This window comes from Salvelinus sp. IW2-2015, linkage group LG15 (assembly GCF_002910315.2).
Source record: "Salvelinus sp. IW2-2015 linkage group LG15, ASM291031v2, whole genome shotgun sequence".
In the NCBI taxonomy this organism is placed as follows: Eukaryota; Metazoa; Chordata; class Actinopteri; order Salmoniformes; family Salmonidae; genus Salvelinus; species Salvelinus sp. IW2-2015.
The window spans coordinates 59,249,266-59,263,286 of NC_036855.1; the positions used below are offsets into that span (position 1 = coordinate 59,249,266).

Sequence of the window (14,021 nt, forward strand, 5' to 3'; positions counted from 1 at the left end):
CAACGTTATCTATAAAAGTTATGCCAACAGAGCTACAGTAATCTTTTAGCCAGATGTGTAGTAAAAAGTGGTCTAATTCTTGAAAGGGAAGCTAAAAGTTGCATCCACTATCATCCTTGCCTATTCAAACATCTCCATGGTAAACCATTCACACTCATTGCACCTGTATGGATTTTTACGCTGGTTTACAAATTAAAGCTCTGGAGGAATCTCCTGTGATCTCTTACAAGAAAGAAAGCCAGTCGGAGCTGATCTTTCCCAAGATGCCTTGCACACTTTTCTTAACAAATAACTCCAGAGAAAACATGACACCAAATCTCACATCCCGAGAGCAGGCTAATTTAAGAACTCATTAATGTTAGAAATCTGTTCAAATGTCTCTGTTGAATAGTTGTCGGGTTACAGTGCTGTTACTCCTTTTAGAATCCGTTTTAATTTCACACCACTACAGATGCCGTTTTCTTCCTGCTTTACCTCCCACTGATGGTGAGGGACTGAATGATAGGTTACATTTTTTTGTTATAATATTTTATTTTCCCTTTTTATTTTTTTTTATTTTTTAACAAACTTATACATACGATCATCAACTTAGACACACACAAACAATGGCTCCATCTTATATATCGAGATCCGCATGCTCACACCCCCATCCCTAGTGCCTGCATTATTGTTTGGCAAATGGCCTTAAATTGTACCAATTCGTTTTTCTTGGTCACCCATGCTATTTCAATAATAAATGTTTATTTTTTTTCCATTGTGTCAAAGATGGCAGATTGATTGACTTCCAAGTTTATAGTATAAATGTTTTCAAGATGAGTGATGAGAAAATAATCGTCCAGTAAAGAACCTTAAGGCCCGCACACTGTTTCTGCTCCCAATTCACCGCTTTATGGACTACGTTTCGATCCAAAACGGATATTCGTCAGGTCAAACAGACTGAGTGCTCACATCCCAAAATATACACATTTCACCTCACATGACCATTACGCACATGGTGGGTGTGGAAACCATTAAATTCACTTTTGCACATAGGTACTGTACATATGGTCATAAAGTATTATATGCATACAAAAGGGTCCAAGTTAAAACCTAGGCAACAGTAATGAGATTACGTAGGGAAACTGTTGGAATACCCGCTCATTTAACCATTACACGCGGAACGCGCAGTGGCCATAGATATAATTAGTGACCTATTTCAAAAACAACTTGTGTACCTCTAATAATTTAATATCAGTAGTTACAAAAAATCTAATATGTACAAAATGACCAAGTTGAGACCAATATGGTAGGACAAATCAACGTGACATATTCATGTAAGTAAAGGTCTGATATCAAACTCTTGGTTCAGACCTTTAGGAGACATGGCTGACAAATAGTGAATCCAATACAATTCTCTTCATATTAATAGATTATCACTATCTCCCCCCTGCCCCCCTCCTAAGAGTCTTAACATGTTCGATACCAATGTATCTCAGCACTCCATGAAATCCACAGCCACAGGGTTTCTCTGATCAAGAGTCCTGATATTACTCTTGTGTTCTGCTATCCTTGTTTCAAATTTTTGGTGGAACACGTAATGATGCCCTTGATCTTAATGGCCTTGGTCATGATATGTGATTGAACACTGTGCATTGTTCGTAAAGTTACACTGGGTACATCGGCCACATCTGTAATTACCGTCCAGCACATTGTCTAGGAAGGTGCTACGTGGCACCGGTGGAAGATCAGACGCCACCACCATTTGACTGTTGTTGGGGGAGCGTCGAAAGACTAGGGGGTTCAAAAAAAACGTATTTTCCAGTTGTGAATCAGGGCTCAAAATGTGCCATTGTTTTTTTGTGATATGGTCAAACTGTTTGCCAAGTGGGGAGTATTGAAGGAAACTCTGAACTCGTTGGTCAGGGGGGGCGGGGTGATTTGGGTGTGAGGATGTCATTTTGGGTCATTTTTTTTATCATCCCTTGCGTCATGCAGCCATTCCTCTGGGTAACCCTGCTGTCTGAAAAGCTCATCCAGACAGTCGTCTTGTTTGTCATAGTCACTCTGTGTACTACAGATCCTGCGTATGCAAATGTATTGGATGATAGGGATGTCAGCACTGTCTGTTTGACCTGACGAAGATCCGTTTTGGATCAAAACGTAGACAATAAAGCGGTGAATTGTTTGAAACTATCTACATTTGTCAGTGCAAAATTACTTTGAAATTCTGTCATGGAAATAAATGTATTTCCTGTTACCAAGTCATTTACCGTTTCTCTGCCTTTAGTTTTCCATGTGGGCCTATTTTTCAATGAATTGTGAAAAGCTGTCCAAGGATTGTTCCATAAGGTTGTGTTTCTAGAGAGTGATATTGGTTCTTGTAAAATGTTTCATTTTCTTCCATATCGTTATAGTGTTCTTATCTATGAAGTTGTTAATGTTCTTAGCTTTATCCTTTGAAAATAGACAAGTAAAAAGATTATGGAGATGAGCATGTGCATCTTTAATATGTACCCATTGTTCCTCTTTAGTGCATTTAACTATATGTGGCAAGTAAAAGCCTTGGGTGGCGAGTTGATATAATTCCGAGTCTGGAAGGTTAAAACCATCCTCGGACTTAGGAAGAGGTAACACTTTTTCATTTTCATTCTATGACCGAGTATACTTTTTTAAAGAATGTCGGTGGTGGGGTAATTGGTATTACCGAAAATAAATACAAAAACTTTGGCAGCCATGTCATTCTATAGAGATGTATTCTACCTGTAAGATTGATGGGATAGTTTTCAAGGTGACAGTGTATTTATGACAACTGTTTGCGAGCGACAAGGTAGCAGTAAACCCCTCCTAATGTAACCCTGTGCTACCTACCGCCTTCATCCCCACCCCTATCCAGCTGTGATGTCCTCCCGCCCATCCAGCTCTTACATTCCCCTGCCTCTCCCAGGGTTCTAGCTACCCCACATGTGCAGACAAGCCTCCTCATCCCTCATATGCACGGTGATAGTCAGAGCACAGATGTAGCTGCCATCTGTAGCACACACAACTCACTCTGCTGCTCAGTTCAAACAGATGCTTTTTCCTGCCACTGGTGTTTTACGGCCTGTTGGCTAAATATGGGCACTCAAGTGCCCTTGGAAAATACGGGCTGGAAGGACCGCATCAGAGAGTGCAATTAGAAGTGTTTGGGTTTAGCTGGTCGACTTGAATTGTTGATGGAGTGCGCACCTCTCCATAAACAATAAGCCATTTCCCACACTGTGCCATTTCCTGCCCTGTGCTTCAGTCCAGTGAGGTTAGCTGCATGAATAGACATGCCATATGGGTGATGTAAGTCCTAGTGAAAAGCCTAAAACAAATCAACATTTTGTGAAATGCTTGAATGCCTTCCAGCTCTCAGTAGCGTATGTATGTGCTGTCTCTTCTGTCATTCCAGAATGTGTACTACACCAGCACTCAGCAGTTACATGTAGGGGTGCTCAGTCCCACCATCGATGACGATGACAACAAGTGCCTGGTGGATGTGAACAGCCGACCGCGCCTCATCGAGTGTAGCTACGCCACAGCCAAGCGCATGAAGCTCCACTGGCTATTTACTCAGGTAAGAAACCATACAGACCTGACCAACACACTCAGACTGCTCACTGAAAATAGACCAGCAAGCGATAGAAAATGGCAGGTCAATGATCTAAATTGCTACTTTGTTGCAAGGGAGTTGGACCATTAGTAAATGTGGCACAAGTGGAGGTAGATATCTTGGGTACATTTTAGGGTGTAATATTCACAGAAGTCCATGGCTCAGTTGCTCAGTGTGGTTGGGTTGGTCTCATTAAGGAGTGTCACAGGAATAAGAGTTTTACGGTCCACAGACCTCTCCACATTCCTCCAAACCATTTATACGTGAACAGTAAATACATCATAATGACTCTCTCTGTCTTCATTATTGGACTGGCTCACTGAGCACAGTGGCCTGTAATGAGGGCCACATCAACATGGCCTGAAGAGTGCTTCACCCATCTGAAGTTTTGAAGGTGCAATTAAAACCGTTCTGATCATGTTCGGTGTCGTCATAACGTATGCACTCAAAATATCCACTCAATAGTGGGGTGCTAACCTTGAATTCAACTTCTAGGAATTGTGTTTACAGATAAAGATGTATTTTTTCTCTCCATTGGTGGATCACTTATTTATTTTGGGTGGATGCCCGCACAAGTTACAAACTTGTAGGTTCTGTACCTTATCCCCCCAAAAAATGACAAGGAGTGAGACATTGAAAACATACTATACAGTAGTATGTACTGTATGTCAAATGCCTGGATTGGTTGAATCTCTAGCACAAAAACTCCTAAGTCAAAGTATTGTCAATATTGGATTCAACCTATTTGCGTCTATAGTTTTGACATTAGTGTGATACCTTGTGAACTCACTGAGAAGGAAATCATGTTGTATGTTCCGTTCAAAAGTTTTTATTGAAATGCTGCCAAGCACGGTTTTACATCTTAATGCAATTTTTCTTTGATTATGTTGGAGAGATCATTGTTGATGGAACTGTGTCTAGAATGTACTGACCTGGTTTCACTGAAGTATAGGTAGCTCTGCGGTGTAAAATAATTGAAATGCTTCGTCTCACGTGTCACATATCTACATGACTCTTCTGTAGGTGGTTTCTTGGTTTAGCATTGTATAATTTAAGAAGGAATGGAGTCAGACACCATGCATTATTGATCACATTTCTGCTAGACATAGTGTGAAATGTGTTTTACCTTAAAAGGAAGTAGAATGCATCGATACAACTCAAGCATAGGGTTGTACAGTGCTGTAGCGAGGAGGAATGTTCCTATTCCCATTCTAGCTTAAGTGTTACCACACTTAAATTCTACGAGATGGAGAGGAGGAGAAGAGCAGCAATCAATGAATGTCTCTGTGGTTGAATGTGCCTTACAATTTTGTGACTTTTCTTCGCTTTAGAGCCTTATAGTGGAAATTCAACAAGTGAAATAATTGTGATGTATCTTAAGAAGCAGAAGGAAAGAAGTGGGTGTTTTTGTATTTGTAAAGGTTTTGTCAGCAGTTAAGGTGGCTGTAGCGTGGGCTGTAGTATGGAGACACAGAGGGTTTAGGTGTAAAGAGCCCTGCTTGGGAGACAGTCTTAACACGCTGATTAAACACATCTAATTAGCTTTCTGTTCATCCTCAGTGCTTTCACTGACTTGATGACGTCACCTTCCCAAGTGCTTCTGTTTTCTACTATCCTTTGTGCTTTTCTACTACATGGTGTATCTTCTACCTCTCATGTTGGCCTACGCACTGTAAATACTTCCTATCTCCTTATGTAACACAACACATAAACACATGCATGCACACACAGACTCCCAAACTGTTCACTCAAAAATAATCAATTAGATGAAAGAACACAGGAGAGTTGGTTAACCTTTCACCGCTGCTTGTGAACCCAGGACCATTATCATTCTGGCTCACTGGTTCACTCTCTATAGCAAATCAATATGTTGGTTTTGCAGCAGCCCACGGGATCAAGCACAGGGAGCAAACAGGACTGGTCCTCTGCCAGTACAGAATTCAACCTCAGGCCTCGTATTGTAATGCAGCCTCTCCTGGAGAGAACGCAGGCTTTTTAAGCACCCTGAAGGTTATAATGGTTATTGGTGTTTAAAATATTTTGATGTTGACTTCCCAGATAGAGAAAGGCTGAGTAATGCTGATATTTGTTCTTGTGTGAAATTGTTCTGAAGTGTTCAGTGACTCACTGGAATTCAACTGCCTCAGAAAATGTTTGCTATTTAGCCATGTATAGCCAAAACATCAGGTCAAGAACATTATGCCGAAGCCCCAGGGTAACTTGGCAGGCTCCCTGCTGCAAGATGGTAATCTTGCAAATATGAGTAGAATCAGGATGAAATTATTAATATTTTCTGTAAATAAATGCGTGTTTTAGCAGTTTGGTAGATGCCTCGTAAATATTTCAGGAAGCGCCTCTGGCAAAGTATGATAATGACAGAATGAAAATGAATTTATTGTTTTATATTTTGAAACAACTTCAGATGTCTAAGCACAGTCTTAACAATTGATGAGCTGAAATAAATACAGCAGCAATGATAAGAAAAATGTACATGTACAACTTTTTTCATATGGGACTTTTTGGTTCTACTGTATTGTGTAGCTCTTTGTTTTCTTTGTCATATCTTATTTGCAGGTAATGTTGTTTTCCTTGGACTCATTCCAGGCTATATGCACCATGTGGCCAATGAGGTGTATCTAATGGCTGTTTTTTTTCATTTGGTTGAACATATGGAATCCACCATGTTATATTTCATGCTACCGTACATCTGACAACCAGTACTACACGTGGAGATGTTGATTACTGATGAAAAACTATTAGTGAATATGTAAACTGTATCCGTCCCCCATGTATTTTACAGAATGCACTCAAGCATATAATTGTTTCGTTCCATAGCTTTTAGGCATGCAAGACCTGACAAGCACTCTTAACTAAATATACAGTATTCTATTCTAATGAAAACCTATCATATCCTGAGTCAGAGTGACATCAACTAGACTCTGTCATTTTGATTTATTCACTTTCAAATTAACCTGACCAAATCCTCAGTATGCTGTATGTGCAACAAAACATTAATGGCAAGTTGACAATGAGATTGCTTAGAGGTGGTTGTTGACTCCACATATTAATCCCTCATAAAATGTCCTCTTAATTATTAATTGGTAAGTGCAAATCTTAAGGATGTGTATTGGTCTGAATTTCTGAACCTTAACATGCCCTAGAATCTTTCTTATTAGAGCATCTAATCTTGAACCAGAACGAAAGCCCATTTTAAAACGGTTGCCTTTCCAGTTTGAGTTGTCCTTCTCCTGACTGAGAGGTGACGGGAGATTTCCTGATCGCAGGCCCTGAAGTTACACATAGATAGTGAATTTCTCTGATCTGTGCAGTGACTCCCATCGCACTGGTCCCAACAGTTGAGTCCAACCCAAAGCTTTAAGGCCTCCAATACATGTGAGAGATTCTCCGCTCTAAGAGATAGGAAAGAGAGATGAGATGGAGAGACACTTCGAAGCACACGATTCCTTAGGTGACAAAGATTGAGTTTTTTCCTGTAAGTGTGAGGGTTGTTTTCTCAGGTGACGTGTGAAAATGTTTTCTTCTCATCTAATGCTGTCTTCTTCTGTTATCACATAACCTTGGCATTCCTACTGAGAGTGCTACTGAGTATAATGGTAGATAGTGTTGTTCTTGCTTCGTGAGCATGCTGATGCTATCTGGGAAGGCCCCAGTGCTGGCGCCGAAGGGAAATCAGTGAAAAACAGAGCTGCGCGTGCTTGTTAAGATATACACATCAACCCCGTCCATTAATTCATAGCGCTGTGGGGTTAAGGTGACACAGCAATCAACGACATGCACACCAATGATGCTGTTGCATCCCACTGTAATTTGATCTACCTGTTTTTCCTTTTCAGGGAGGTTCCATTCAGAACAGGAAATCGAAGCGATGCCTTGAGCTGGTGGCCAGCAATGACAACGAGTTTGGGTACCAGCTGGCCCTTCAAAAATGCACTGGACAGAAATGGTCCATCACAAACACACTGCCTGGCAGTGCCCTATRATGGGCTCCTCTGAGAGAACACTGGATATACTGTAGCACACTGGACTGGGTGGGGTGCTTATTCTGTTGCTCCTCTGGACTTTCTGTTGTGGATAAAGGAGAATGGCGTGTGGTTAATGACAGTCATTGGAGCACCATGATGTCTTTTTGTTCACCAGTTGACATCACATGATAAATGTTAAACATTTTCTTTAGCTTATGGATCAGCCATAGATGGTTGATATTGTGCATTATGAGATACTACAATGTTATGAAACATATTTTGTTAAGAGTGTAGTTGGTTTTCTGTTGACTTGAAGGTTGTACTGGGTTCTATATGTTCATTGTTGTACTTGGTAAATAACTGCTACTGTGTAGCAAGCATTACGAAAAGTTATCTGCTGTTTTCTTTTCTTCTAGTGTCTCAGGTTTGTTGGATAAGTTTATTATGCGATTAAGCTGTACAGTTTTGGGGAATTGCCAACATGTTGGTATATATAAATGGAAATAATATACTATTTTCTAAGTGTAAATATTCAAAATATTTATAATATATGCCAGTAAAAGTACTGATGCTATATGAATGTGTTGTAGAGTGTTTTTTTCCCAATGGTACAATGTTGAGTGTGCCCTTTCCATGTAAACCGCCACCAGCTGTCCCGTATGTGCGTCTGTCCCATGTGACACAAGGCAAATGTCATGTTATCAAAATGAATGTGTGTCTTTCCCCTTACGCTCATGCATTTAAGGTTATAGCTCTCTCAACATACAGAAGTTAATCGTTTATGTTCACTTTTTAATGGATGTGGATTACACAAATTATATTAATGATCACATACAGATGTAGGATCTTTATTTGATTACTCTTTTGTTGCTGAGCAGCAGGAACTTGTAGTGTATTCAACGTTTAAAAAGTATTCTACAGTGTCAAATTTCCACTTTAAAATGTCAGACTTGATTTGCCCTAATGAAAAATTATCCACATAATAATTCACATTTCCTGTTGCTGCAGGACTATTTTCAAATTAATATCCTACATCTGTATACTCCTTTTATGGTTTTGTGCAATAATGTATCAAAAACATTTTGCAAGCGCACACACACACACATACTGTACACACATACACACAGGGAGAAAATTTGAGAAATTACATCTAGTCAGTTTCTCAGAGTGATATCAGTAGAAGCAGACACCAGTCTAGAATCAGGGCTTGTTTCTGTCGAAGCCTTTCTATTCTGACTGTTGTGTGTACCAGGGGAGGAGAAGAATGGCACATTCGGTTTTCAACATGCCAGTCCTCATTAACATCCACATTCATGCCGGGCCAGGGGAGGCGTGCCATTAAATATACATGTAAACCCACTTTCATCAGAGCTTCCTTCACCAACAGATTTAAATCAGGAAAATATTTTTTTGAGTTCTCAAATTCAAAAAGAAATTGATTTTCCAAAGGTTGCGAACTGATATGCACAAACCTCATATGTGGAAAACCATATTCATCATCTCAAATTTTGCCACAGTAGTTGTATTGCTCTAAATGCATAAAATAATGCAGAACCACATACAGTGAACTCTTCAAACAAATCTCACGTTCAGTGAGATATTCAAATCTTGGAATCTCAGCGTGACATTGAGTTATTTATGACACTGGAGCTCTTCTTGTTAACACATACAGTAGGTTGCCTTTTTGCATAATGTTAATCGTGTATCTTTAAAACCTTTCAGATGAGCATAATGATGGGATAGCACCTGCTTTGAAATGTCCTCTTCATACTGACAGTAAAAGCATTAGGATTCACATACCGTTTCAGGAATTGAAGCCAAAGAAATGTAAGTGTGATTTACATGACATGGACCTGTTCAATCAATCCCAGTTACAGTGATTCTAAGATGACTAAAAAACATGTGCGTCATATGAGAAATGGTATTGTTATCGTACAAACTTTACATAAAGATACTGATTTCATTCCTGGATATGTCACTGAGTAATGACCATCTTGCTTTGGCAACTGACATTTTTTTCCAATATCTGAAATGCGGGTTTGATGATTCTATGAATGGCATCGCTTCTTGTTTTTTTTTTTTTTCATCTGAAAACAAGAGCTTTCTGAGAAATCTAGAATTCCTAACCCAATAAAGCAGTGGTGTCCTTGGCCTGTGTGCGTGAGACGGTCCCATTACCCTTGCCCACATTTATAATTCAGGTTTCTGCCTCTTGGGAGAAAGGCAATGAGAGAGTGCACCTCGATAATCATGCACACTCGCAGTTACTGCTGCCCCTGACACAGCCGCAATAAAACAGACAGAAGAGATATATTCTTGGCACAAAACAAGCCCACTATGATCGGGGGAATCAGAAAAGGTTTGGGTAGCAAATGGAGGGAGTCGGCGCCTTGTCTGAATTGAGAGTGAATAAATGTCCCACAGGACTCACTGGAGGAGAGAGTTTATCAGTTGTGGATCCTGCAGGTAAGATACAGGTGGCTAAGAGAAGATCCACCACAGGAGGGCCCAGGAGATACGAGAGACATATTGGAACTGGGGCTAGCGATGGGGAGCCAACTTTCAATTGAAAATTCAATTAAATCTTGCTCAAAGTAAAGTCATTTGTCATCTCTATATTGCATATATATTTCAAGCCTGCTGAGCTGTAAAAGAGATGGATTTATAGTCAAATAGCTTTACACTGGTTTAGTGGGAACCTACATCCAACACATAGGGGCGGCAGCGTAGCCTAGTGGTTAGAGCATTGGACTAGTAACCGAAAGGTTGCAAGATTGAATCCCTGAGCTGACAAGGTACAAATCTGTTGTTCTGCCTCTGAACAAGGCACTGTTCCTAGGCCGTCATTGAAAATAAGAATTTGTTCTTAACTGACTTGCCTAGTAAAATAAAAAAATTGTAAAATGTCCCTGTTTTCAAAATCTGAAGTGCATTTTATCCACACCGTCTCTTCGAGGATGTTTCATGTTGCCATACTGTAGTAACGCGGCTTAATTTAAGTCACCTTATTTTCAGATCCCAAGACATCACACCAGAGGTGAACATACAAACTCGACAAATCTACATGTCCTGCTGATACAAGATTCATCTCTGACCTTTTAATACTATGCTTGAATGCCTTGAGCTATGCACAGGAACTGACTGACAAACATCTTATATCTGCATATATTATGGTCTGTGTGTGGTACAAAAGGGACACGAGAAAAAAGAACATTCACGAGGTGTGCTGTGTGCTATGCACTGATGGATAGCTTTCCGGAGGTTCACAAGTATTAAAAAGGCAACCACAATAGCATGCAGTACCATCAGCTTTTTTAGGTTAGGCCTCTTGTACATCTCAGACCAAACTCAAACCATATCTGAAGTGAATTCAAGCCATGCAACTCATCCATAAAAATCTCTGAAAGTATTTTTTTAGTCCTTTCCCATTTCCTCACTGTTTTGACAGTGCTCGTTTCGATTGAACATCCACTAGTGCAATTTCAAAGCTCCTCCAAAGCAAATGTCAGCTGGGCTGTCTGTCAGTAGATCGATACATGTTATTGAAGCAGTCAGTGTTAGCTTCTCTGCTCCAGATAGAGCAATGAAGCTGAATAGTAAGGCTTTCTGTATTTGTCAAACGTCTGGATCATCACAGAGGAAGAAGGAGCCTTGATAAATCATCAGGCTCATTTCCTGTGCCTCACTTTCTTTATGCTTATGGATTACAGCAGTATCATGGATGACAGTGTACATTTACACAAGGCACACATACAGTATGTCTGCACACCTCAATTACTGCATAAGAACATTTGGTTGTATGACGGCGCCTGCAGGGACGGATTGTGCCATTGCCCAATGGAATGGTGTTTGAATAAAGAGTTCCAATCTTCGAAATAAAGGTTGGCTCATCTTTTTATACCAGTGCGTTTTGCTTTTGTTCTTTTGCCAAGTCTTACTGTATACATTTCTATAGTTATTGTACCAGCCCTCCAATTGCACCAAACTCTCCTGTGGACTGTTGTGAAGTTACTTTTCTCTTGTATATAACCACACCCTCTGTTAAGCTCTGCGTGAATAAATCAAGCTGTAAATTACACAGGTATCTTGGCGTCATGAAGCAGACAGATTTGGAGCAAGTCTGCAAATGAATTCATTACATACTGAGAGGAGAGAGAACCTTTTGGAGAGTCAGCGTTTCTCTGTTCAGCATGAGCTCATCACTTGGAGAGACTATCCTGGGAGGCAATATAAAGAGTGAGTGGATCTTTATTGAAATAAATAGACATGCACACAGCTCAGAAAACCTCTCAACACAACCAAATATCAATTGCAATTAGTGTGTAGGAATATTTCATGCAAATTACCTTGAGATTTTGGTGCTGTACTGAATGTTTGATCTTAAAAAGTGCAATAAAATACGCTGACTTATATTCAAAATTAATCATAGAATAGAATATAGAATCATAGAATACCTTTCAAGTTGGAGTTCAATATTTCAATGGTGTTTACTTTACAGGGATAAAGACCCATTTTATGACCACCTGGTGGTGGACTTCTCTCGGCGGTGCACACAATACAATAAGCCCTAATCCCCTGTATATTGCAGTAGGAAACCCATCAATACTTCTGAATGGCCTTGTGACTCAGCTTCATAAAATACATTGCTTATGGCATTGAATCTCATAATGTGCTTCCTGGCGATACATATTGGGTTTAGAGTCCTAGTTTGCGCAATGATTTATAAATGTCTGAGTCATTTATAATTTTCAGGGTTTTAATGTCAACCTCATCCTCGAAGTCTGCAAAAACAGAAGCACGACCAGAAGCTTTCTGTTCCCCTGCCGTTCCTAGTTTAGTTAATATACTTTTGATCAACATCTCAGCTCAACTTTGTTTTCCGTGCGCTTTACCGGTCTGTGTAATTAAATCATCTACATATGAGAGATGAACTTCTCCTTTATAGGCAAGGTGGATCTTTTATGTAGGCTACTGATCTTCCTCTAAAGTTAAAGTTCATGCAATGACAATATTTATTTATCTACGTCTCTGCCTTTGCATGATCAGTAACCTTCTCACTTGAGCTGTAATTCTTACAGTTAAAGACACTTTGACATGACCTAATTTATGAGCAGGTTAGCGTTTTTCATCATGAATCTTGTTTTGGAAGCAGTTCTGCAGAGTGGTCACTACAGCCACAATGTCATCAAATCTGATTTTAAACCTAACTCTAACCGTAACCACACTGCTAACCCTAATGCCTAACCCTAACCTTAAATTAGGGGCAAAAGCACATTTTAACAGCTGGCCCATCTGGCGGAAATCGCTCAGTTCTGCCTCCAGGACAAGACTCATGAAAGTAAACGTCAACCTGCAATTTACGAGGGAATGAAAAATAGGCCTTTATCATGGATAGATGATAACTAAATGCCATACACTGCAACTTCGAAGAAATCCATTAGTTTATACATTCAGAGTACAGGGGAGGTCTAGCCCCCCATTAGAATACTGACAGTTCTCACCCTCCTTGCCGGAACAAGGGATGTGACAGATACTGAGATAGTTTGATATGCTAATATTCTGTCAGGAGAAAACTGTAAGCAGAGGAGGGTGTTTGATACTGCACAAACAGTGGGCAAGGTCACACACACACACACACACACACACACCACACACACACCACACACACACACACACACACACAACACACACACACACACACACACACACACACACACACACACACACACACACACACACACACACACCACCGATATGCAAGTACAAATATTGATCCATGCCAGCACTCTATCCAGAGACAAAGAATGTGTGAGACAGTAAGACAAGACGGGGAAGAAGGGGGCGCGAAGAGAGAGAGAGGAGAAAATAAGAAGTCATTACTGTAATAATTTGGACGATGTGCTCATATCAGCTAAGACACACAGTAATGTAGCTCTTGAAGTTTGGACTGTGGAATGACCACACAAGGAAGTGCCAGCCAGGAAGGATTGAAAGTGCTAAAAGGCCAAGGCTGTGAGTCATTTCAGCAGTGGTCTCACTAGTGACAGCCTGTATGAATTCAGACTATCAAACTTTTCTGAGTTGCTCCAGCCCAATTTATCAAACATATTATCATCCCCCCGAGCCACATATTGAGCTACACATTGTGCCCTTGCCACATCTCATGAGAGAGCTCGTTTGGCTGGCCAGGATGTATGTCTTGCCTTTTTTAAGTATTGTGAGATAGATAATTGACAGGTCATCACCAGTCTTGACAAACAAGTGTGTGTTGTGTGTGTGTTGTGTGTGTGTGTTGTGTGTGTGTGTGTGTTGTGTGTGGTGTGGTGTGTGTGTGTGTGTGTGTGTGTGCTAATGTGTGTGTGTGTGTTGTGTGTCGTGTGTTGTGTGTGACCTTTTGTGTGTGTGCGTGAAGTGGCTGTTCTGAA

The 14,021-nt window shown here is 40.3% G+C and overlaps 1 protein-coding gene across 1 annotated transcript in view; it reads left to right on the forward strand.

The window, feature by feature from the left end:
* LOC111974913 (polypeptide N-acetylgalactosaminyltransferase 18-like) overlaps window positions 1–8,176 on the forward strand; it is an 85,140-nt gene extending 76,964 nt beyond the window's left edge. The window contains 2 exon segments of the mRNA XM_024002983.1: window positions 3,413–3,577; window positions 7,468–8,176. Coding sequence (XP_023858751.1) covers window positions 3,413–3,577; window positions 7,468–7,785 — 483 coding nt within the window. The 3' untranslated portion in view covers window positions 7,786–8,176.
* Window positions 8,177–14,021: the final 5,845 nt, after the last annotated feature.